The 22,654-nt window shown below is 30.2% G+C and overlaps 3 protein-coding genes across 3 annotated transcripts; 2 read left to right on the top strand and 1 right to left on the bottom strand.

Annotated features, from left to right (window-relative positions):
• Positions 1 to 33: 33 nt before the first annotated feature.
• Positions 34 to 5,146, top strand: LOC126667905 (ATP-dependent 6-phosphofructokinase 3-like). The gene is made up of 13 exons (XM_050361037.2): positions 34 to 545; positions 862 to 908; positions 997 to 1,036; positions 1,151 to 1,351; positions 1,695 to 1,853; positions 1,953 to 2,006; positions 2,233 to 2,301; positions 2,435 to 2,564; positions 2,810 to 3,066; positions 3,243 to 3,288; positions 3,381 to 3,535; positions 4,101 to 4,286; positions 4,677 to 5,146. The coding sequence occupies exons 1-13, from the start codon at positions 276 to 278 to the stop codon at positions 4,980 to 4,982; spliced, it is 1,920 nt and encodes a 639-aa protein (XP_050216994.1). The 5' UTR covers positions 34 to 275; the 3' UTR covers positions 4,983 to 5,146.
• A 5,455-nt stretch (positions 5,147 to 10,601) lies between these two features.
• LOC126668841 (AP-4 complex subunit sigma) lies at positions 10,602 to 11,787 on the top strand. Its single transcript, XM_050362049.2, has 4 exons — positions 10,602 to 10,817; positions 10,907 to 10,993; positions 11,350 to 11,418; positions 11,525 to 11,787. Exons 1-4 carry the CDS (start codon positions 10,677 to 10,679, stop codon positions 11,657 to 11,659), a joined length of 432 nt encoding a protein of 143 aa, XP_050218006.1. The 5' UTR covers positions 10,602 to 10,676; the 3' UTR covers positions 11,660 to 11,787.
• A 293-nt stretch (positions 11,788 to 12,080) lies between these two features.
• Positions 12,081 to 15,250, bottom strand: LOC126668840 (glutathione hydrolase 3). The gene is made up of 7 exons (XM_050362047.2): positions 15,021 to 15,250; positions 14,151 to 14,482; positions 13,508 to 14,026; positions 13,189 to 13,424; positions 12,847 to 13,111; positions 12,631 to 12,768; positions 12,081 to 12,530 (listed from the first exon to the last, which is right to left on the bottom strand). Exons 1-7 carry the CDS (start codon positions 15,148 to 15,150, stop codon positions 12,255 to 12,257), a joined length of 1,896 nt encoding a protein of 631 aa, XP_050218004.1. The 5' UTR covers positions 15,151 to 15,250; the 3' UTR covers positions 12,081 to 12,254.
• Between the last annotated feature and the right edge of the window lie 7,404 nt (positions 15,251 to 22,654).

The raw sequence follows: 22,654 nt of genomic DNA, 5'->3' as shown, positions 1-22,654 counted from the left end.
CGAAATTCCGATTATGACCTTTATTTTCCCTCCTCCTCGATAATGTACTGAGAAAACAAGTTACTAATGGCCACCTGTTTTATTTCCGCCTTCGTATAAATACAACGCCACTTTTCTAAACCAACCAGAGAAACCCAAAGCTACTAATCCTCCGTCTTCTCTATTTCTAGAATTTGTATTTTTTTTTAGATTTTTTTGGTCAATTTTGGCTCCTATAAGTATGGATCCATTTACACCCTCAATTTCAATTCTGCTTCGCGTTTGTTTTTCGGTGCATGGATTCTACTCTCTCCCCTAATTTTCATTCTTCGTCTTTGAATTTTCCCTTTCTGCAAACTTCCGCTAAATCCAGGACCGCCAATTTCAAATTCTCTTCCGTCTGTTTCACCTCTCGTAATTCGGGTTCGGGTTCGGGTTTTGGATCGTCCATCACCGCCGCTATGTCTAACGGCAACGGTAACTACAAACCGAAGATCATCACCGGTGAATATGGCTATGTTCTTGAAGATGTTCCTCATTTGACCGATTATCTTCCTGATCTTCCTGTGCGTAAACTTAGTTACTTTTTGATTGATTAGAATAGTCATAGGGGGAATATAAGAGAAAATGAAAGTTTTGGATTCATTTGCAATTTTCTTTTTTTGTTTCTTTTTTATGTTTCCTTGCTTAGCTCACTTAATTATGATTATTTGTGTCAATTATCTAACTGGATTTTATATGATCAGAAAGTAGAGGGCATAAAATAGAGATTCTCTTTGGATCCTTAAAAAAATAAAAAACTATTATGGATTTGATAACTGGTTGTAAAGTTTCTTACCCTTAAATGATTCTGTATCTAACTTTGTTTTTTTTAATGTGTAGACTTATTCCAATTATTTGCAAGACAATCCTGCTTACTCGGTTGTTAAGTGAGTTGTTTTTTATTTTTTAACTTTATCTCACACACTTCCAATTTTTAATTTACCTGTTTATCACAGTGATTTTCTGTTTTACCAGGCAGTACTTTGTTCATACGGATGACTCTGTTCCTCAAAAGGTCAGTTTACTTAATTATTTCTTTGAAAAAGGAGAATAAATGCTGAATTGTATAGCTATTTGGTATAGGAGATGAATTGAAAATCTGAAATGTTATCTTAACTCTGGTGTTTAGATTGTTGTTCACAAGGACAGTCCAAGAGGGACACATTTCCGGCGTGCTGGACCTCGCCAAAAGGTCTATTTTGATTCAGATGAAGTTCATGCTTGTATTGTGACATGTGGGGGTCTTTGCCCTGGACTTAACACTGTCATCAGGGAAATAGTTTGTGGCTTATACCATATGTATGGCGTTACTAGAGTGCTGGGTATTGAGGTAAGTAACTCTATGGACTCTATTTCAGTATAAGTTCATTTATATTCTTGATTCTCCTGTTTTTTCTTTGTTGGTTTTAGTTTTCATTAATTTTTTTAAAGGAAGATGAAAAATGGTTTTGAGTGATGTAACTATAAATTTTGAATCTTGGACTTCCCTAAGAATTTCCTTCTTGACTGTTGAAAAGAAAAAAGTTGAAGTGCTATTGCTACTTGTTATCTGCATGGTTGCAAATGATAATGCTTTGTTTAGAATACATGAAAGTTATTATCATATTGTTAGTGTTACTTTTTTAGAACTTTGGTAGACTACATCCTGATTGACAATTTAACTGAATCTGTAGGGAGGATACAAGGGTTTTTATGCTCGAAATACAATTCCTTTGTCTCCTAAGGTTGTAAATGATATTCATAAACGTGGCGGAACCATCATTGGGACATCACGGGGCGGTCATGATACTTCAAAGATAGTTGATAGCATTCAGGATCGGGGAATTAATCAGGTAAATATACTAGTATATGATAGTATATTCTGTTCTAATTTAAGAGTCATGTACCTGTGCAATCAATGGTGATTGACTTTTAGCTCTGTTGTGAGTCAGGTCTACATAATTGGAGGAGATGGAACTCAGAAAGGGGCGTCAGTGATATTTGAGGTAATTTATTTGTGAACTTGATAGCATATTTGTACCTCAGAGGAATCTTGATGAATCGGAAAATAAAAGAAATTGATGTTAAAATTTAAGCAGGATGAGAAATCAGTCACTACACTACCCGTAGAACAGCGAACATGCAAATAAGCAGTAAAGCCTAAAAAATTGTCTTCCTTGTCTTTCTGTTTTTTCTTATTCCACTTCTTTTTGAATTGATTTTGTGTTATAGGAAATTAGAAGACGAGGTCTCAAAGTTATAGTTGCTGGAATTCCCAAAACTATTGATAATGACATTCCGGTAAGTCTACTCGACTAGCTAAAATGCTGGAATATTTCTGAGCTAAACAGCAATCTTTCTCTATAAGTATATTATGGACCACATTTTGTATCCTCAATAATAAGACATTCTTGAAATTTGCTGTTCATGGCAGGTCATTGACAAGTCCTTTGGCTTTGACACTGCTGTTGAGGAGGCTCAACGTGCTATTAATGCAGCCCATGTTGAATCCGAAAGCATAGAGAATGGCATTGGTCTTGTGAAGTTAATGGGCCGCTACAGTGGTAAGCTCCCATGTTTTCCGTCAGCAGTTTAATTTAGCTCTTTAATCAGCCCCATCCTTCCCATGGTGAATTTCTCGCAATACGACTGATTAAAGCCTTCAAACTAATGTTTTTCTAACTAGCTAGCTATGCCTTATTAAACTAGCTAATATCCTTTTCGAGTTCATTTATCTATTTATTAGAAGCTAGGTGGCAATGATTTTACTTAAAGGTAAAAATAAAACTTATTTGATCACATGGTGCAGGATTTATTGCAATGTACGCTACTCTTGCAAGTCGAGATGTGGATTGTTGTTTGATCCCAGAGTCGCCCTTTTATCTTGACGGGGAAGGCGGACTTCTTGAATACATTGAGAAACGACTAAAAGAAAATGGGCACATGGTTATTGTGATAGCTGAAGGTGCTGGGCAGGAGCTTCTTTCTGAGCAATCAACTCTGCAAGATGCTTCAGGGAACAAGCTCCTGCAAGATATTGGGTTGTTTTTATCACAGAAAATCAAGGTAGTGGTTCTATTTTAAGCTCTTATGCCTTTTATGTCTGTCATTACCATGCAGGTTATCATTTACTTGTTTCTTTGTATATAATCGAGTCAAAATAAAAATAAAATAACTAGACTAATAATATTATGCATGATATATTTATCAATTTTAACGTAGTTTCTGTTTGCTTCTTGCAGGATTATTCAAAGAAAAAGAAGATGACTATAAATCTTAAATATATAGGTTGATATTCCATGGTTAAATTGAAGAACTTGATTACCAAAACTTGTTATTGACTGGGAAATTTAACTAGTGCATTTTACCATTTCTGGCAGATCCTACATATATGATTCGTGCTATTCCAAGCAACGCATCTGATAATGTGTACTGCACTCTTCTTGCTCAAAGTGCTGTGCATGGAGCCATGGCTGGTTACACTGGATTTACTAGTGGTCTTGTCAATGGCAGACAAACTTATATACCCTTCTATGTGAGTTAATCCCTTTCATATAAATAACCGAACTCTTCTATGCACTCACTTCCTATTCTGTGAAATATTAGAAGTTTGGCGGTGATAGTAACATCCTTTTTTCTGTTCACATGCTACGTATGATCATTTAACCACTCATTTTGCCTGCACTTTATCTGTTTTTTTGTTGCATTTGTATTAACATACTCACATTTGATTAGTAGTATTTCTTTTAAATGGAAAAGTAATTGTCATTTTTTAGATTTGAAACTGTAATTATTATTTTTCTTGCATAAGAAATCATGTATTATCCAAATGAAATATTTTTTGATCTGCAATCACATAATGTTCAGTGTTCATCAAAGTCAATTTTGACAATTGTTTCAGTCTTTGCTGAAGTAAGTACATGTGCATTTTTGGCATATCACCCTCAAATTTGTAATTCATTTCAGAATCTGTATATGTATTAATCCCACTCATCATATAAAAAATGCTAGTGGTACATTTAGATACATCATTTTCTTTAGCTGACTGGCAATTAAAAATTCTTGCTGAACACTAAATCTGTTATTGGATGGTTATTCAGCGAATCACCGAGAAACAAAACAAGGTGGTCATAACCGATAGGATGTGGGCTAGGCTTCTTTCATCAACAAATCAACCTAGTTTTTGGAGTCATAAAGATGAAATTATAGAGAAGAAAGAGGAGGTTTCCAAAGTTGTAGAACCGCAAGACGGGAACTGCACAGACGATATTGTGGCGAAGAAAGAGGTCAGCTGCATGTGAATTGAGATTGAAAATAATATACTACTACTGTTTTCCTATCACGTATGTTGGCCACATTAGATTAGTGATAATCGGAGGGCGAGATCTGCGATCCGCCTTTAGTTTAATTTATTATCTTTATAAGTGGAATAGGAAATGGTAGTAATAGAATAGTTTGTTGTTGGGGAGTGATTAAAAAGTTAGGTCATGCACTGGAGTGTAGTGTATGATGATGACATTGTTATAATATATATAAAGAATTTTTCCACTTGCCATTTTATACAATTCTTTGCACTTTCGGTTATGGAATAATCGGAAGTACATTGTGAAGATGAGATGGAAAGATCGTTGGATCATTGTTTTCAAATTGTGTGCATTGTCGGTTTGTTTTGTTAGGAAGAAGTAGTGGTTGAATTGAAGAATGAACCACCGGGTTTAAAGAAATGTGGATCGGGCGGGCAGGATTTAGAGAAATGCGGCGTATCTCAACCTGAGATACTAACGAGAAGTGTGTCCGATACTGGTTTAGTTGAGAAATGCAAATCCAGAAAAGAGCAGACAAATAAAAAAAGATGGCTCAATTTCAACTTGACACTATGCTGCCATGATCCTGTTCAAAGGCATGCATATCAGAATTCCAAGGAACAAGGTAACCACGCTTGGAAGAAAAACAACACAAAAAAGATCCAGCCGAAGGAATAACGTTTGTTAATTAAATCATCGATCGTCAGGGGAGAGCGTTTGTGGGAGGAATTAAACCCACGACCTAGCAGAGTGCTGATTGGTGCTTATACCATTTACTAAAATTGATAGGTAATTTTCTTTTACTGATTCTAATTGCAGAAATTATTTGCTTCTGTAAATTACTTAAGGGTCATCGTAATATCTTAACTTGTGTGACAGAACTGATTAATTTATGTTTAGTTATTCTGATCAAGCAAAGGCAATATTCTCTAAATAATGTATATTTATACGTGCAAGAAAAGAAATAGCAACAGTTATACAGTATTCATCAAGAAAGGAAATTTCATACTAGAAAAGTTTTACTAATAAAAAAATTATGTAATTTTCTAATATTTAAATGGTGTAAAAGAGGTTTTCTCTATCAAAAAGATAAACACCATAAATTTGTGTTAGAATTTAAGCTTAAACTTCGACCGTTTACATTCTTTTCAATTTCACTCTAATTATGTAAAATTACCAATTGTATCCCAATTCACACTTTTAAATTTCAATTGCATTCAATTTTATAAATTGAACTCTATAATTCGAAAAAAATAAATGAAAGAAGTCCTAATAAATGACTTATTTGAGCTCCTTTTATTTGGAAAATTCAAAATTAATGATTTATTCGAACTTTTTTCGACAGATGAGAGATTAATTTAGTACTGCTAGGTATAATTAAAAGTGAAAGGTGATTAGGTACAATTGCTGATTTAATAACATCGTGGTAAAATTAAAAAGGAAAAAGCTATCCGGATAGAATCTATCCGGATAGAAGGACCTATTTTAGTCTTTTTTCAAAATAGATAAGGGGTATTCAAGTCATTTAATCTAATAGCAAAAATCAAATGACAATTACAACCTTCAGTAAATTTATAAATTTAAAATTCATATTAGATAAAATAAGATAGAATAACATTTAAGTGTAAAGATTTTATCAAAACAGAATATATAACTAACTCATAATAATTCAAAAATTAGTTAGAAATAAACAATCAAAATGAATACATTTCAAAATAAAAAAAAAATTCTCTCCCTTCTCTCTAAACAACTTCCTCTCTACTTCATCTCTTAAAGGGTGGGAGGAGGTGATTTTCCGATCTCAGTCGGAAATCGCCTCCTCTCCGCCCATAAAAGTTTAATCTTTTATAAACTTAAGCCTTATTTCAATAAATTTATCCGTTTAATAGCTTTTTCGGTATGGATTTTAGTGTTTTTTTGCTTGAAAGTTTATGTTTTTATATTTTTATGGTGTGTGTTTTTAGATCTATCAAGAATCTCAAGTGATTGTTCAAGCTTCATAGTCAATTTTTTGTAGATCTAAAATTTTTGGATGGGTATTGTTCTAACTTTTTAGAACTTCATTGAAGATGAGGATCGGAAATACTTAGCTTCAACGGATCAAGCGGTTTGCCGGTCAAATCGGAAGGACAAATCGAAGACCCGCTCCAACGGAACTTCACTCTTAAGTTCTTGTTCGGTCCTTTTATGCGGAATCGATGTTTAGATTTGCTTAATTTCGATTTATTTTTTGCTTGTATCTTGGGTTGTTTGTTAGTATTTTAGATCAAAATTGAAAGATCATATATTAACTTTGTTATATGACTTTCCAATGTAATTTACTCTTCATCAATGAATTCTATCTTTGGTAAAAAAAAATATACATTTCAAAATATATAATTGAATTTGAATGAAAATGAAAAAAGACATGTTTCCTGCGGCTGCAATTGATTTTGTTGTAAAAGAAACAAAACAGTCCTTCAAACTTTTATTAAAAGTATATCAAGCATGTGAAAAAGAATTTGGTCTTCATAGCAAAAAAGAATTTGGACTAACAAAATTCTTAAATTGTTAAAATATAGTTCATATAAATCGTTTGGCAAATAAAGTCTAAAATTATTGTCATCGATGACGTGCTTTATATATTATATAAACAAAAAATGAGGCACATCTCAGAATATTGAAAAAAAAAAATATTACAACAATGAGTAACAAATAACATATACTCCCTCCGTCCCGTAAAGATAGAAAAAGTAGCCACTTTTTTTGTCCCATAAAAATAGAAAAAGTGATGTAAGTTAGATATAAAATTATTAAAATATCCTTAGAATTGATTATATCAATATTAATTAATTTATAGTTCCAATGTGTGACTTTAAACATATGAAATTTCATTGGACAATATTTATGTAGTGACTTTGGTTTTTGTAAACCATTAGAAAAATAAAAGGGTAATTTAGAAATTTTAACACAAATTAACTATAACTAACTAACTTCTTAATTCTTGTGAAAATGCAACTTTTTCTATCTTTACGGGACGGAGGGAGTATCATTAAATTATAACTACTTATTATTTATTTTTTAAAGTTATTTTTCAATATTAATTTGTTTAATTTAAAATTAAATATTAAGGTGTTTTATAATAACCTAAAATACATGATATATGAAATTCTCTAAATGAAAATTGATATATCCTATTATAGGTGTTGTGCTAATAATTACTCATTGCCTCTGATTTTTAGGTGTTTAATCATTAAATATTCTAATGTTTAAAAATGATCACTAAACCTCCTAATTTTTATGATGACGCTCGCTACCTCCAGAGTCCAAAAATTGCCATTTTTTTTTAAATGGAGACAACGCATAATCAACGTTCTAACTTTTATTTTGCAGGTTAACTCGTCGAGAGAACCAGACGCCATCAATTAATATTATTTTTATATTTGACTAATCTTTTTAGTCTCACCAAGTTATTTATTGATGAGGATAAATTTAAAAATAGCAATAAATATTTTCTTGATATTTTAAAGTGACAAATATTATGGACTGATTTTTTTCTCAACTGTAATAAAGATTATGGACTTGTTCATGGGCCTGGGTGCTCGCTCGCCCCGCCCAGGCCCGTACCCTTAGGGTCGGTCTTGGAACTAATTTTTGATTTCAAGTCCAGTCCAAATCCAAAAAAGCCTGCTATTTTATGGACGGGCTTGTACTTCTATTTTTATTAATTTTACATGAAGGCACAGAAAATCTCGGCCCGAACTAGCAAAATTAGAGTGTAAGTGTAGTGTTTGCGTAGTAAAAATAAAGCTCAGTACGAACTCTAGCTGAATTTAGACTTACTTAAAAAAATTAAAAAAACGGTAGGTCCCGCTTGAGCCTGTTCCGAATCCGGCCCATGAACAGGTCTAACCAGAGGTAGTAATTGTATAAAGTTAGCTTTTAATATAAATATTACGAGTCTTTAACAAGTTCTAATATTACCATAGATATTAAATAAAAATAATCATTTTATAAAATGTTGATAATAATAAAAACTATTAAATTTTTTAAATTAATTATTCACCTCTTTTTAAATTAGATAAATTTTCTTAATTGAATTAAATATTAAATTAAATTTTATTGATTAATAACAATATTTAATAATTCCAAGATCGCATATACCGTGATCACAACGTTTAGAATTAGTTTCGACCCCTAGACGCTTTTTCTTATTGTTTAAAGTCGTTGTTGATTTAGTTGTTTAATTGCAATTGCATAATTGATAAGTTGTTTAATTTAGTCTTTTTATCTCTTAAACACCAAACCATTGCTTTCCGAATTGAAATTCAAAATCGACTTCGCTCACTTTAAACCTCTCATTTTCATGGGATCGATTCCGTACTTACGGATTACTATGAGTTGGTAATTTTATCAACAAACTCCAAATGAACCGTACCGGAAAAAAATTCCAAAACAAACCAGTTTCTGATATTGTGTCGAATGCTCTCATTTTAAAAATTACCAGTATTTAGTACATTTATGATTTATCAATTTTTGGATTTTCCTAAACCGTGTACTGATATCAGTTATGACATTCATATCAGCACTGATTGTTTAAATTTTTAATCAATGGTGGAGATTATATCAAAAAATATTTTAAAAAATTAAACTTCATAAAATTAAAAATTATGTTAAATAGTTCATAATTTATATCCATTAAACTCTTAATATTAAATAATTATGTTTGATCATTTTTAAAAGATATAACACTAAGTATGACAAAAGTTAAAATAGAATACTACATATCCAATAAAATATCAAAAGTTTAATTTATTATAATATATAGCCAATTAAATAGTGCATAACCATTAAATATACAATTATAATAACGAACATGATTATTACTGGATGAATCTCATGAAAACTTCTGACTCAAACTTTTTTAATATACAATTATAGTAACGAACATGATTATTACTGGATGAATCTCATGAAAACTTATGACTCAAACTCTTTTTTATAATAAATAATATATAGAGAGACAATTAAAATTTAGTCTAAAAAGTAGTTAGAGAAAAATAAATGTTGGTGATAGAAGATAAGTTGTAGAAAAATTTGAATTACCAAAAAATTAATGTAAAAGTGAATAATACTAAATTACTAATAGTGGTAAAAAAGAGTTACAAAGGCTAAAGCAGTAATTAGTTTTTTAATTAAAAAATTAAATAATAAAAAAAGTTTTCTATCCGGATAGATTCTATCCGAATAGCATCACCCAATTAAAAAAGGGTAAAAAGTGGAAGTTTTTAATTATCAAAAAAAAAGAAAAAGTGGAAGTTTTTTTTTTGGGACATTAAGCCTAGAAAGACGGGACATGATTTTTGTAGAGAGGAGTTATTCAAGATATATTGCCCACTCCATGTTTATGAAATTGAACATTATATATTTTGTTTTTCTAAGAAAGAACTTCATTCTAATAAAATCACATGACTTTACAGTTCAATATTGTAGTTGTAATAAAATCACCTCATTACATTAAACAATAAATTTATCACAATTTTTAAAAATTGTCAATTTCATTTATCATTTTTAATCTTCTTTTTATAATTATACCACTGTTTGAAAATTCAGTGAGTTATAGCTGATGTAGCAATTGGAAAACAACAGGTAGCAACGGGTATAATGCCATAAGTAATTTGATAATATTGTTAAATTGATTATTCAGCTCAAAAATTAATTTAAAAGCGCATACATGCAAAGCATCAAATTATGTTCTCAAATACTAATGTAAACTGTGATTAAATTACTCATGTCACCTGACTTGTCGTGTCATGTTGTTTTCCGTTCTATGCCAACTATAACTCGTCAGACTTTTAAACTGTGATAAAATTTCAAAAGATTAAACGCTAGTGGTAAATAGGGAGAAGGTACAAGAACATCCTTGGTTTTTTTTAAAAGTACATACCAACCCTTTTATTTTTTTGGACACAATTAATTTTTCATATTTAAAAAATTGAACAATTGAACCCTCATATTTTAAAATCGAATAAATAAACCCTTTTACTTTATTTTTGGAACACTTACCCCCTCAAATTTTTGGTAAAATATTTTAAATATTAAAATTATTTTCGAATTTTTTCCTACATGATTATGAGAAACGTGTTAGCCATTAACGAGTGCTTCTTATGGTGTTGGACGAAAGGGGTTATTTGTTCTATTTGAAAATAATAAGGGCTTTATTATATCAAAAAAGGTAAAAAGGATGATTTGTACCAAGAGAGTTAAATTTGATGGTAAAAACATGTGTTGGTCATCGAACGTCGTGTCGTCTAATACAGAAGAATAGAAAGCCATATAAGACCATAAAAAACTAGCTCTCCTCTCTGCGAAGAAGACGAAGAAGAAGAAAGAATGGGGATCAGATTTATACTAATGGTAAATAAACAAGGCCAAACACGTTTAGCTCAATATTACGAATGGCTCACTCTCGAAGAACGCCGTGCTATCGAGGGCGAAATCGTCCGTAAATGCCTCGCTCGCAATGATCAACAGGTTTTTTCTTCTCTAATTTTCCCTAACTTAACCCTAACATATCTGATCTGATTTAATGTCAGATCGTAACTAAATTCTCTCAATCACAGTGTTCTTTTGTGGAGCATCGCAATTACAAAATCGTTTACAGGCGTTACGCGTCCTTGTTTTTCCTGGTCGGCGTCGACAACGATGAAGTAAGTTATTTTTAAATTGTTGTTTTTCTTTGATTTCACAGTGTTTTGTTAGTCTAAATGTGCTAGAATATCAACCGAATCGAATTATATTGAGTTAGCAAGCATTTGAATTGAATCGGTTAATTTCATGTTTGGAGATGTTATAGTTGCTAGAATTCAATTCTTTAAGATTTTATAAAATTTAGCCGATTCGAAAGAAATGAAATCAGGCCACTGCAAATTGTGTGATTTTTCAAGAATTCGGGTTCATTGAGCTCTTGCATATTTTTTTTATAACAAACATAAGCCCTAGGTGTTTAGTTTTCCCCTTGTTTGTGAATCTACATGTAATACTAATGCATGACTTGTTGGCACAGAATGAGCTTGCGATTTTGGAATTCATACATCTGTTAGTTGAAACCATGGACCGCCATTTTGGCAATGTGGTAAGTATTTTCGTGTTGTCTTGTTTGTGCCACCGAAGTTTCGTCTTTGTTATCTTGCATTGTGTCTATAGATTTTGAATTTTATATTGTTTGTTTATTTCTCCAGTGTGAGCTAGACATTATGTTCCATTTAGAGAAGGCGCATTTCATGCTAGAGGAGATGGTCATGAATGGTTGCATTGTAGAGACAAGCAAGGCTAATATCCTCGCCCCGATACAACTGATGGACAAAACATCTTAAACAATTTACAGAATAGGTGTTATCTGTTTGATGTTGGGTTTGGCATGAGTTTGCATCTTTGTTAATGTTGTTGTGCATTGTACATTAAGCTTATAGTTTTAATAAAATTTCACATTGGCAAATGAAAATCTTGACCTTGCTTGGTGTTGATATACGAATTTAATAATGTCCATACAGATATTAGACTTCTGTAAGATGATCTTCCTTTTGATTCTTAGCGTCTTCTTAGATCTTTTGAGAGTGCATACTGCTGCTCTTACTGTAAATTGAAAGTAGAAATTCTTACAAATTATGTTCACCATGCCATCTGTGGAGATGTGATATGATATGATTTGCTTTATCTACGAATGGCCTGGTGGATATTCTTTGTAAATATTACTAATTCAATGTTTAGAACTAGCTGTTTTTGGGTGCTTGCATCTGTTGTGAAAACCGAACATGGATGAATTGACTGAATTTTCTTACAAACAATATTATTGTTCATAAGTTCTATATACAAGAAGTGGACTAATTCCTTACATTACAAAGCAGTTCCACACACTAGCTTGTACAATCTGCCAGTAGTCTTTTACCGCTGTAGAACTTAACTTATAGATCAAACTGCTGCTGGACTCCCATTCTTTCTGGGATCACTTACCGCTGTCAATTTTCCGTGCAAAAGCATGGCAGTTTGCAAGTCTCTTCCAGTTTTACGACCTGTCTCAATTGGGTTCGGAAGCGTTTGAACAACAAACTGGACTATAGCTCCTCCTGCCTTCGCGACCAACTTATGCCCCCTTTCTTGTAAGAACAACTTTGTCTTGTTGGCGAGCTCTATGTGCTCACCGTCGATCACAGTCCAGTCCTCATACTTAACTATATTAGGCACTAACTGCATAAAAAAAAAAAATTAAATTTACAAATACGAATAAGATAAGATGTCGTGGAAGGGGGAATAATCTACAAAGAAAAATACAAAGTAGTACAAATACCCTGTGATAGACTCTTGGCTTCTCAACTGCAATTAATGGTTCTAACCCCAAAACAAAATGGTTCATAAAAACTTGGACTACCGCTGGAATGATGTCCATTCCGCCGCTGCCGCCTAACACCCCTACCACCTGATCATCCTGCAATGTTTACATTGAAATTAGGAGTGGCAGTATTTTTGCTAAGTGAAAAAATTGCAAGTGAAGTAAAGTAACTACCTTGGTGACAATTATGGGAGTCATGGAAGATAAGGGTCTCTTGTTGGATTCGATAAAATTTGCCGGAGCAGGAGGAAGCATGTCTACAGTTATCTCAGTTGGTGCGGAGAAGTCCCCCATCTCATTGTTGAGCAAGATACCGGTGGATGGGGAGAGTAATCCAGCTCCGAAAGGGAAATTTATGGTGGTTGTCATTGATACAGCATTTCTCTCGGCATCAACAATGCAAAAATGGCTTGTTCCGTGATCTCTAAGCTGACTCCACCTGCACATTTATCAACTCTGTAGAATTCTAAGGAACAGTGATAGGCATTGATCATATGAACAATGTAGCTAGTGTACCTGTTCATATAGTATTCTGGAGGAAAGGTGGTATTATCTACTATCCTTTTCCGTATTTGCTCTGCATAAGCTGGAGAAAGCATTTCAGACACGTACTTCTTAATGTCGACAAACTTAGGGTCGCCCAAGTTCATTCGGACAGCGAACATGTGTTTCATCGCTTCAATTAAGCGATGCAGACCAACATTCCCTTTCGTGGCATCCGTAGTTCCATAACTATCTAAGATGTTCAAAACCTGTTTTATATTCATACAAAGTTCAGATGATTTTTACAGAAGAAATAAAAGTAAGATGAGGAGAAAAGGCAAATAATACCCACCATAGACATCCCGAGTGTGCCCCCAGAAGGTGGTGGCATTCCGTGTATTGTGTAACCCATCACGTTTGCTGCCACCGCATCGGTTATTTCTACCTTGTAATTCTGTAGATCTGCCATTGTCAATATCCCACCAGCCTTTCTTACATCCTTAACCAACTGCTCACCAATAGTGCCATTATACATAGCTTGTGGTCCTTGTTCTGCAATTGCCTCCAAGCTCTGTGCTAGTTTCGCGTTGTAGCACACATCACCAGCTCGTAATAACTTTCCATTTGGTGCAAACACTTCTCGAAGTCCAGGATCACTCATGATCTTTCCTCCAGAATCCTTTATTTCTTTTGCAAAATAAGGACTAACAATAAAGCCATTTTTTGCAAGTTTTATAGAAGGTTGGAATAAATTCCTCCAAGCCAAACGTCCATGGCGTGACCATGCTTCATGCAGGCCAGCAATTTCACCTGGAACTCCGATGGATAGTGGACCCAAATACTTGTCTTCAAGATTATTAGCATACATGTTCTGGTTTACACAACAAGACTCTAAGATTATGCAAATTCATCAAACTTTCTACACCTATGGCGCGTTTAATTCAAGTGAATTTCATAAAATTTTATTGAATTTATTCGTAAGTTGATGTTCGCACCTTGGAAGCAGCTAAGGGAGCAGTCTCCCTCATGTCGAAAGCTTGAGTTTTCAAAGTCGATGAAGATCTAACTACCATGAAAGCTCCGCCTCCAATTCCGCTAGACATTGGACTAACAACACCAACACATAATGCTGTTGCGACTGCAGCATCAACAGCATGTCCGCCTTGTCGAAGCATTGATGCACCGATTTCGGAACATCGGCCATCGTCAGCAGCAACAACACCTTGTTCTGACTCCACAATTTCAGCTTCATTATGTTTAAGCAATTCCCCATAAGTGCTTCCTCTTCCTAGTATCCAGCAACTCAAATCCCCACCAAATATAACGCCTACAACCAACAGTCAAAACATATGCTTAATATTATTAGATTTGTACACATTTTTAATAACTATTTTTTACAAATTCATGTTAAAATTATAAAATACGCATAATTCATGATTTTATTTACGGTTAACTGAAAAAAAATACTGAAATCTTTATTAAATAAATAGAATCTTAATTAGTATGAAAAAGTCAGACAAGTTGACCTTTAATGTGTATATATGCAAATAGAACATTATTAGTTCAGTAGCTCTTAAATCTAAGTATCAAACCAATCAAACATCAATTCTTCCATATTCCTCGGAGAATTTACGGCGGTCCAAGTCCAACTGGGCCCCCAGATAAAATTTGTGAACCACTCAAAAAATATTCAGAATCATCTCCAACAGTTAGCATAGATATTGTGATGAAACATTCTCATGATCAGAGTATGACGATTAACTTAAAATATATTACCCATGTTTTGAAAATTAAAATTTAAACATTAAAAATAAAAAACCAGATAAAACATAAAAGATGATGAAGAAAGAAAATTATGAACTGACTTGAAATGATGAAGAAACCAAGAAAATAGCAGAGAGTTTTGCTTCTCCAAATCTTCTTATGGTTTTGCTCATGAGAAGCTGACTCATCACTGACCAAAAGTGGAAATTTATTGGTCTGTGAACTCATCATATGGTATGGTTGTTGTTTGTCGATGGTTTTGATCCTCCTGCTTTTAAACAAAAATATCAGAAAGTTTGAGTGTTAGGTGCTTTGTTGGAGTCGTGACAATTACAAGCAATTATGCATAAAATACAAAGTATTATATTCTGATGTGGACCAAATTATTCTTGTTGTACTCATATAAGTAGGTCCTACTTAGGATTGTGCAAAACCATACACAATTGAATAATCAAACGGAACCTATAAGTTCAGTTTAATTTAGTACGTAATTTTTTTATTTCGATTTCAATACAAATTGAACTTAAAAAACCGTTGGTTAATTTAGTTTGGTTTTATTTTAAGAAATTATATAATTTAGTTGGTTCAAATTTAAAAAAATATTTAATGTGGTTTGATTTGAATTAAATAGACACTCCTAAGTTCTAATTTATATTTAGTTAGTGGGAATTTCTTTTCTTAAAAAATAAGACATGGAATTGCTCCCCTCTTCCCACCAACCATTTTAAATTTATAAATAAAACAGCTTTTAATAACATTTCTTTGCTAGGCTTGTTTCTTTTCTAATGTACTCCCTCTGTCCCATTCTAATTGAGAAATTTTTTATTACATATAATTTAAAAAAAGTTAGTAATTTTATTTTCATATTCTCATACTATTACATTAGATGTTTCACCATTTTTTTAAAAATATGCTTTTGAAATGCATTAATTGAGCAAAGTAAAAGAAAAAAAGTAGTGTAAAAAGTATTCTATAAATAAAATTTGTCAAATATAATGGGACACCCAAAATAAAAAAAATTGTTCAATTAGAATAGGACGGAGTGAGTATTATTTTTTAAAATTTTAAAATTTTAAAGAAATAACAGTGATAAATACGTATCAGAAAATGAATATTAATTTGATTAAATACCTTACTTATACTCAAACAATTGCAAATTTTAAATTTCTTCGAAAGTATATTAAAATTATGAAAGTAATTTGCTAAAGTGCAAAACGAAGTTTGAAATTTTATGCATTAAAACTAAGTTGTCTACATATTTGAATGAAAAATTAAAAAGAAAATACAAATAAAACTAAAAGTTAATGAACAATTAGTTTAGAGTATTTTAGATATGTGTTTGGTGCTTTCGTCTAGTTGTTCTCTCTCGTATTTATATTTGGCTTTGGTTAAATGCTATTTCATGAATAATTATAAACGCAACGGTTGCGCCACGTCATTTGTACAACAAACCAATGAGGCGCTAGCCATGTGCAAATATTCAATGATGAAAAAAATAAAAAAAAATAAAGATTTTCTATCGTAAATGTTTATTGGCTTGTTATAAAAATGACGTGGCACATCCGTTGTGTGGGATAAACACTCCTATTTCATATATGTAGATGAAATCCCAATCTATGTCAACTTTCTTCCTTCTGAATACTTATTTTTCAGTTTTGAAACTGCCAACTTTTTCATACTTTTATTATAACTTCTTTACTTTTTAAATCTTATGATCACTATTTTGGAACTTTCTCTACTTTGCTTATATATTTTTTATAACTTCTAGCCAATGTGATTTGTCATGCCTGCAACTGCTATGAATACCAGTACTATTTGATCTTTAAATTTTCAAAATTAATTTCTTATGAAGAATTAAATTCAATTGGACCATAAACAGTCAAAATATGGTGTCAACAAATATATAGTAGCAAATCAATTTCTGAAGGTCTCAAAATAACAGGCCATTTGGACAAATACAACGATTAAAACAATATAATTAAATTAGTTAAAATTTATGTTTTATCTAATTTTTTATTTTTATCCTTTAATAATATTTTAAATATATTAATGACTAATTTATTTATTAATGTATTTTACATTAATATTAAAAATTGATATGTATTCCATGTTAAAATATGGAGCAATTAATTCATTTAGATAACAACGTATATTTATTAGAGGTAAATGGGACTTTTAGTTTTAAAACTACTTTTCAATTACATAAGATGATCTATAATTTGGAACACTAAATATAATAAAATGACCTATCTTTTTGTGACGGAAGAAATATGTCTTAATTAAAGTTATGACATTAATCCAGCTCTCTTTTATAGTATACTTAATCAAAGTTATGACAGTAATGCGGCTCTCTTACTCTTAGGGGAGTATAAAAATCAATGAAGACGCTCAAATTCAAAATTTCGGTACAATTAATTTTATTTTCAATTACTTTTAATAAAAAAAAAAAATCTCCAGTTTATAACATTTACTCCCTCTATTCTGAAATAGTTGTCGCTTTAGTCATTTTCACACAAATTAAGAAATTAATAAATTTGTCTAAAATTATAAGTATTTTTACTAAATTAGCCCTTTTTGAAATTTGTTAACATTAATTAGTATGACTCTTTATTTGTATTTTTGTATTTTTTCAATGAATTAATGAGGGATATATGTGGAAAATAGCAATCAATGCTTTCTTGGTATTCTAAAGTGACAAGTACTCCCTCCGTCCATTTTTAGTTGTCGCTTTAAGCTATATTACTAAGATTAAAAAAGTGCTTCTTTTGTCTTAAATTATAAGCATAAAGACTAATATAACTCTATTTATAAACTCCACTATTGAAAAATTTAATTTTGAAAGTAGAGTTATAACCCACTATTGGATGAAAGTAGAGTTATCTCCTTAAAGCGACAACTATTTCAGAATGGAGGGAGTATCGGTTTTGACTAGTCTATATAGATTAAAAAATAATAAATGTAATTTTTACACATTTTTATTAAATTATCCACATGTAATTATTGTTATTTTTAAGTTTGATTAGTTATTTTAGTCTCACTAAATTATTTATTTATAGGAATAAATGTAAAATAGTAATAATAAATGATCATTTGATATTTTAAAGTGGCAAATGGTAATATGGAAAAAAAAGAAGCGACAAATACTATAATCATAGAGATTAATATTGAAATTCCTATTAAAATAAGTAAGTTGATTAGAGCATCATCAATCTAATTCATTTAGGGATTATTTTCTAAATACCTATTTTAGATAAAGTATTTATACCATTTTGGCCAATTTTTTTCTTTTATCCTATATTACCTAATAAGCTAACTTATTTATCAAAAATATCCACTATATAAAGAAGTCTTATCTCATTTTAGGTTAAATTTTTACATAGCCACCTTTCTTTTCTCTCTCTTTTCTCTCTTCTTTTCTTCTTCTTTTCTTCTTATTTTTCATTTGATTTTCAGTTTATCTTATCAGATTACTTTTTCGTTCGTCTTTTCCGTCGCACTTCCGTTCGTCTACTTCCGATGGATTTCTCGTCGTTTCCGCTCGTTTTTCCGTTCGTCTTTTCCGTTCGCGCTATTCCGTTCGTCTTTTCCGTTCGCGATATGAATTTCTCGACTCGTTTTTAGATTTGTGTAATTTTTTAGGTTTTTTTAAAGATTTAAATATTTTGTAAATAAATTATTATAGATTTATAATTTTTTGTTTATAAAATTGTTCTATTGTTCATATAATTATTTATTTTGTCTTCTCTTATTCATAGATTTGTTTATTGCTACTTATTTTCTAAAGAAAATATTGATTTATGGTGTATTTGTAATAATTTTATAATATCTTTACGTTTTAGTGTATTTTTGGTGTATTAATGGTGTATTTCTTCCGTTTTTAGTATATTTATGGTGCATTTATGATGTATTTGCAGTGTTTATGGTGTATTTGCAGTGTTTTCATGGTTAAACCACAAAAAACACTACAAAATGCTATAAATACACTACTTATACACCACTTATACACTACTTATACATTATATATACACTAATTTTACACTATATAAACACCATAAAAACACTATATATACACTACTGTTACACTATAAAAAATAAAATAAAAAATTCCAGGAAAAAAATCTACAAAAAATAAAAATTAACACTTACACTAATCTTACACTATATAAAAAAACTGCCGATCGGTTCGGTCGGTTCGGTCAGTTGGTTGACCGAACCGAAAAAACCAAAAATCGAAATTGAAAAACCGAAAAAGGTATTTTGATAAATAAAAAAACAAAACAGGTAAATAAAGTTAGGACAAAAAGTCAAAAAATAAAATTCAAAACTTGCAATATAATGTTGTAATTATTTTGGCGAAACATGTACATATTTGGAGAAATTAGCACATCCATCTATAGAAGATAATTACAGATGTTGCATCTACATCATATCTTCGAGTAGATACATTTCTCGTCATTTCTAACAAACCCTTGACATATTATAAAAAGAAAACACGTTTTTTTTAAAGAGAAATATGCACCGAAAGGTAATGATCTTTTTATGGAGTAAAGGTGATTGCTTATATCTGATAATGTATCATTGTGCATCCTAATTGACTCAAAAGATTCAAAAAAATAAATAAGATTGACGGATTTTGATTAAAAAAATTGTATATTTTTTAATGGGACTAATAATTTAAAAAAATTAAATAGCTTAATCATTTTAAAAATGTAACTAAATTTATCTACTTCTGCAATTTTAACCCAATTTACAAAATTTTCTGGCCAATTTTGATTATTATTCAATGTAAAATGTATTAAATGATGAATTAAGAAAACTTACTTCTTTTTTTTAAATCACCAAATCTCATTAAATCGAATAAAGTAAGGAAACTTACTTTGTTACTATATTTTTACTTATATGACTTTTAAATTTTTTTAAGGCATAATATCACATGTCAATTAAGGCATTTTTAAAACTGAGCTAGAATTGCCTTCAACTTTTAAAATTGGGCTAAAAGAATTAAAATTAAATTTTAGATTAGATTTACAAAAATTTACAAAAACTGGGATTTTTCTTCCCATTAGGTCTTCTAGATCAGTTTTTTTAAGAAATAATTCATTAAATATGACTAAAGTTGTTTAAACGTGGATTGCAGTTTTTTAATAAAGATAAAATATCTTAAAAAACAACCTTTTAGCTTTTTTTCAAGTTTATCAATTTATCTTGTAAATTGCCTGTACCCAATTTTGAATTGGACTCTTTTCACTCAAAGAAAATTTAAAATAACTCTTACAAATGATGTATTTGAACTTTTTTTAACCGAAAAATTCAAAATGAATGATTTATTTGAATTTTTTTTCGATTAAAAAAAAATCAATTTAGTACTTGTGAATGATAGAACTGAAAGTGAAAGGTGTAAATTTGAACAAAATTGACAATTTGATAAGGTCGGAATATAATTGAAAAGGGACTAAAATATGGTTGTTTTTAAACACATTTTGCCTTTAATAAAACATGTTGTTTAAGTGTTTTCTATTTCTCATATGATAGAATCAAACCAAATAAAAGAAACACCTCCATCCCCCACCCACTTTATGTTCATACACTTTTCATCTATCCACCATCTTTAATTTTAAATTTTTTAATGTTATATATAATCCCAGTATTACATCCTTATTAATTGTAATATATATTTCTTATATCTCTATCAAAATTAAATTATATACTAAACTTAGCAGAGACTGATTCACCTTAGGTACAAGGGGGGCGCTGGACCCCCTGAAAATTAAACAAAAAATTAATACCAAATGTTAGCATTTACCCGAGAATTAGCATAATCTTAGCAAAGGTGAGAATTGAAGCCTACAAAATCAACTTAATGATGCTTTTCCGAAAATATTTTTTTTTTTGGGTCTAATTTGTAAAAACTTATCTTTTTTTCTTTCCTTTTCAATATTATATTATAAGTCCAAACAATATTATTAAAAGCAATAAAAAATGTATTCCTTGTTCTTTTAATTATTTGATTTTTACAATTAAAATGTATTTTTTTTAATTGAAAAAAAAATATAAAGCTAAAACAATAAATATTTTTTCTTATATTTTATTTATATGATATGAATTTTTTTTAGATATAGAAAAATTCTATAAAAAAATTCAAGAGTTAAGAAAATCAAATTATATTAACACGCTGGTCAAAATCGTATGATAAAGATAAAGATAATGGTAAAGTTGATTTAAAAAATCCATCTAACAATCAAGAATTACAATCTAATATATTAAGCTATCAACATAATTTGAGAGATCAAATTTGTATAACTTATTTGTTAAAAAGTCTATATCAGCCAATAAACTGTAACTCAAATGATATAAGCACTAGACAGCAAACTGCTAGGTCGTGGGTTCTATTCCTCCCACAAGCGCTTCCCCTTCCCAATAAAAGAAGTCTATATCAATATCGTCAACATAAATTTCTTCAACGAACATATAAAGCTAAAAAACGTAAATTTATTGAATCTTAATTTGATAAATATCAGGATTGGTTAGAGAATAGCATTACAAAATATGCACCATTTTATTTATATTTTTATCCTTTTTTAATGAAAACATAGTGAAAAAAGATAATATATATTTATAGAAAATGACTACCATAAAACTATTATGTAGCAATTTTACAAGTTGAAATATCAAAAGAGAATGTTATGGTATATTTACATTTATTTATTAAATTTTAAAATACATATTATTAATATATATATATATATATATATATATATATATATATATATATATATATATATATATATATATATTCTAATTTGGACCCCCTGATAAAAATGTGTATCTATCACTGAAATTAAGTTTGATAAATTAAAGGTAGATAATAGCTTTGACAAAGAAATCAAAATATTAATAGACCTAAAAATCATTAATTTTTTTATTTTGAAGGAATTAAAGTAACTGATAATTTTATAATTTTAACATAATTAAATGTTCGTTTTATCTTTCATTAATACTATATTTTTAAATACCAATATTATAATATTAATTTTTTTTAATAAAATAGATAATAAAAAGAGAAATAATAAAACTTATTTAATATAATATTTTGCATGAAAAGTAAAATGTGTCCACTGATTTGGAAGGTGGGATAGTTTGAAGTTTGAACTATAAAAACTTATCTATTCATGCTACAACTACAAGAGTATTAATTTGGCCATACGACGTGATTAGATCTAATTTGATTTTTATAACATTTCTTTCGCACTGTAAAGTACTAAAGTGTTAAAGTTGGTAAATGGCAAACGTGGGTTGATTTGAAAGCCAAGGAGTTAAATGCCAATTAAATGTTTATTTACATACATTTAAATAACAGTTTGCTCCTTAATTTGTAAAGAACATACAATTAATATATAAATTAACTTGTTGAACAAATCAAGTTATAAATTTGGTGGTTATCGTCAATTAACCCAATCTTACCTCTTAAAGAACACCGGCCTTTTAAATTAACAAGGGAAAAGAGACAAATATGTATCTACTATCATATCTCAAGGCACGACTAAACCTTTTATGAATATCAATCTCAATTGATTCATTAACATTAATTTAAATAAAATAAAATTGTTTTACAATTCAAACATTTTCTTTTATCAATTGCCACACTTTTTATTTTTTATTTTGGTCGTAATTATATTCAAACCTTTATGTTTTATTTTTTAAATTTAAATCCAAATTTCTACATCCTTTATTTCTT

The sequence above is a fragment of the Mercurialis annua genome, linkage group LG2 (assembly GCF_937616625.2).
Source record: "Mercurialis annua linkage group LG2, ddMerAnnu1.2, whole genome shotgun sequence".
Classification (NCBI taxonomy): domain Eukaryota; kingdom Viridiplantae; phylum Streptophyta; class Magnoliopsida; order Malpighiales; family Euphorbiaceae; genus Mercurialis; species Mercurialis annua.
The sequence above is the reverse complement of the archived record's forward strand: the minus strand, read 5'-3'. Positions and strand labels throughout refer to the sequence as shown.

Excerpts from the sequence above, each read along its gene's own strand:
- LOC126668841 (XM_050362049.2), top strand. The coding sequence starts at position 10,677 with ATGGGGATCAGATTTATACTAATGGTAAATAAACAAGGCCAAACACGT. Across the intron at positions 10,818-10,906 it reads TCGCTCGCAATGATCAACAG|TGTTCTTTTGTGGAGCATCG; the intron begins GTTTTTTCTTCT and ends TCTCAATCACAG. Across the intron at positions 10,994-11,349 it reads TCGGCGTCGACAACGATGAA|AATGAGCTTGCGATTTTGGA; the intron begins GTAAGTTATTTT and ends TTGTTGGCACAG.
- LOC126667905 (XM_050361037.2), top strand. The coding sequence starts at position 276 with ATGGATTCTACTCTCTCCCCTAATTTTCATTCTTCGTCTTTGAATTTT. Across the intron at positions 2,302-2,434 it reads CTATTGATAATGACATTCCG|GTCATTGACAAGTCCTTTGG; the intron begins GTAAGTCTACTC and ends TGTTCATGGCAG. Across the intron at positions 3,067-3,242 it reads TTTTATCACAGAAAATCAAG|GATTATTCAAAGAAAAAGAA; the intron begins GTAGTGGTTCTA and ends TGCTTCTTGCAG.
- LOC126668840 (XM_050362047.2), bottom strand. The coding sequence starts at position 15,150 with ATGATGAGTTCACAGACCAATAAATTTCCACTTTTGGTCAGTGATGAG. Across the intron at positions 14,483-15,020 it reads TGGTTTCTTCATCATTTCAA|GCGTTATATTTGGTGGGGAT; the intron begins GTCAGTTCATAA and ends TGTTGGTTGTAG. Across the intron at positions 12,769-12,846 it reads CTCCCATAATTGTCACCAAG|GATGATCAGGTGGTAGGGGT; the intron begins GTAGTTACTTTA and ends TAAACATTGCAG.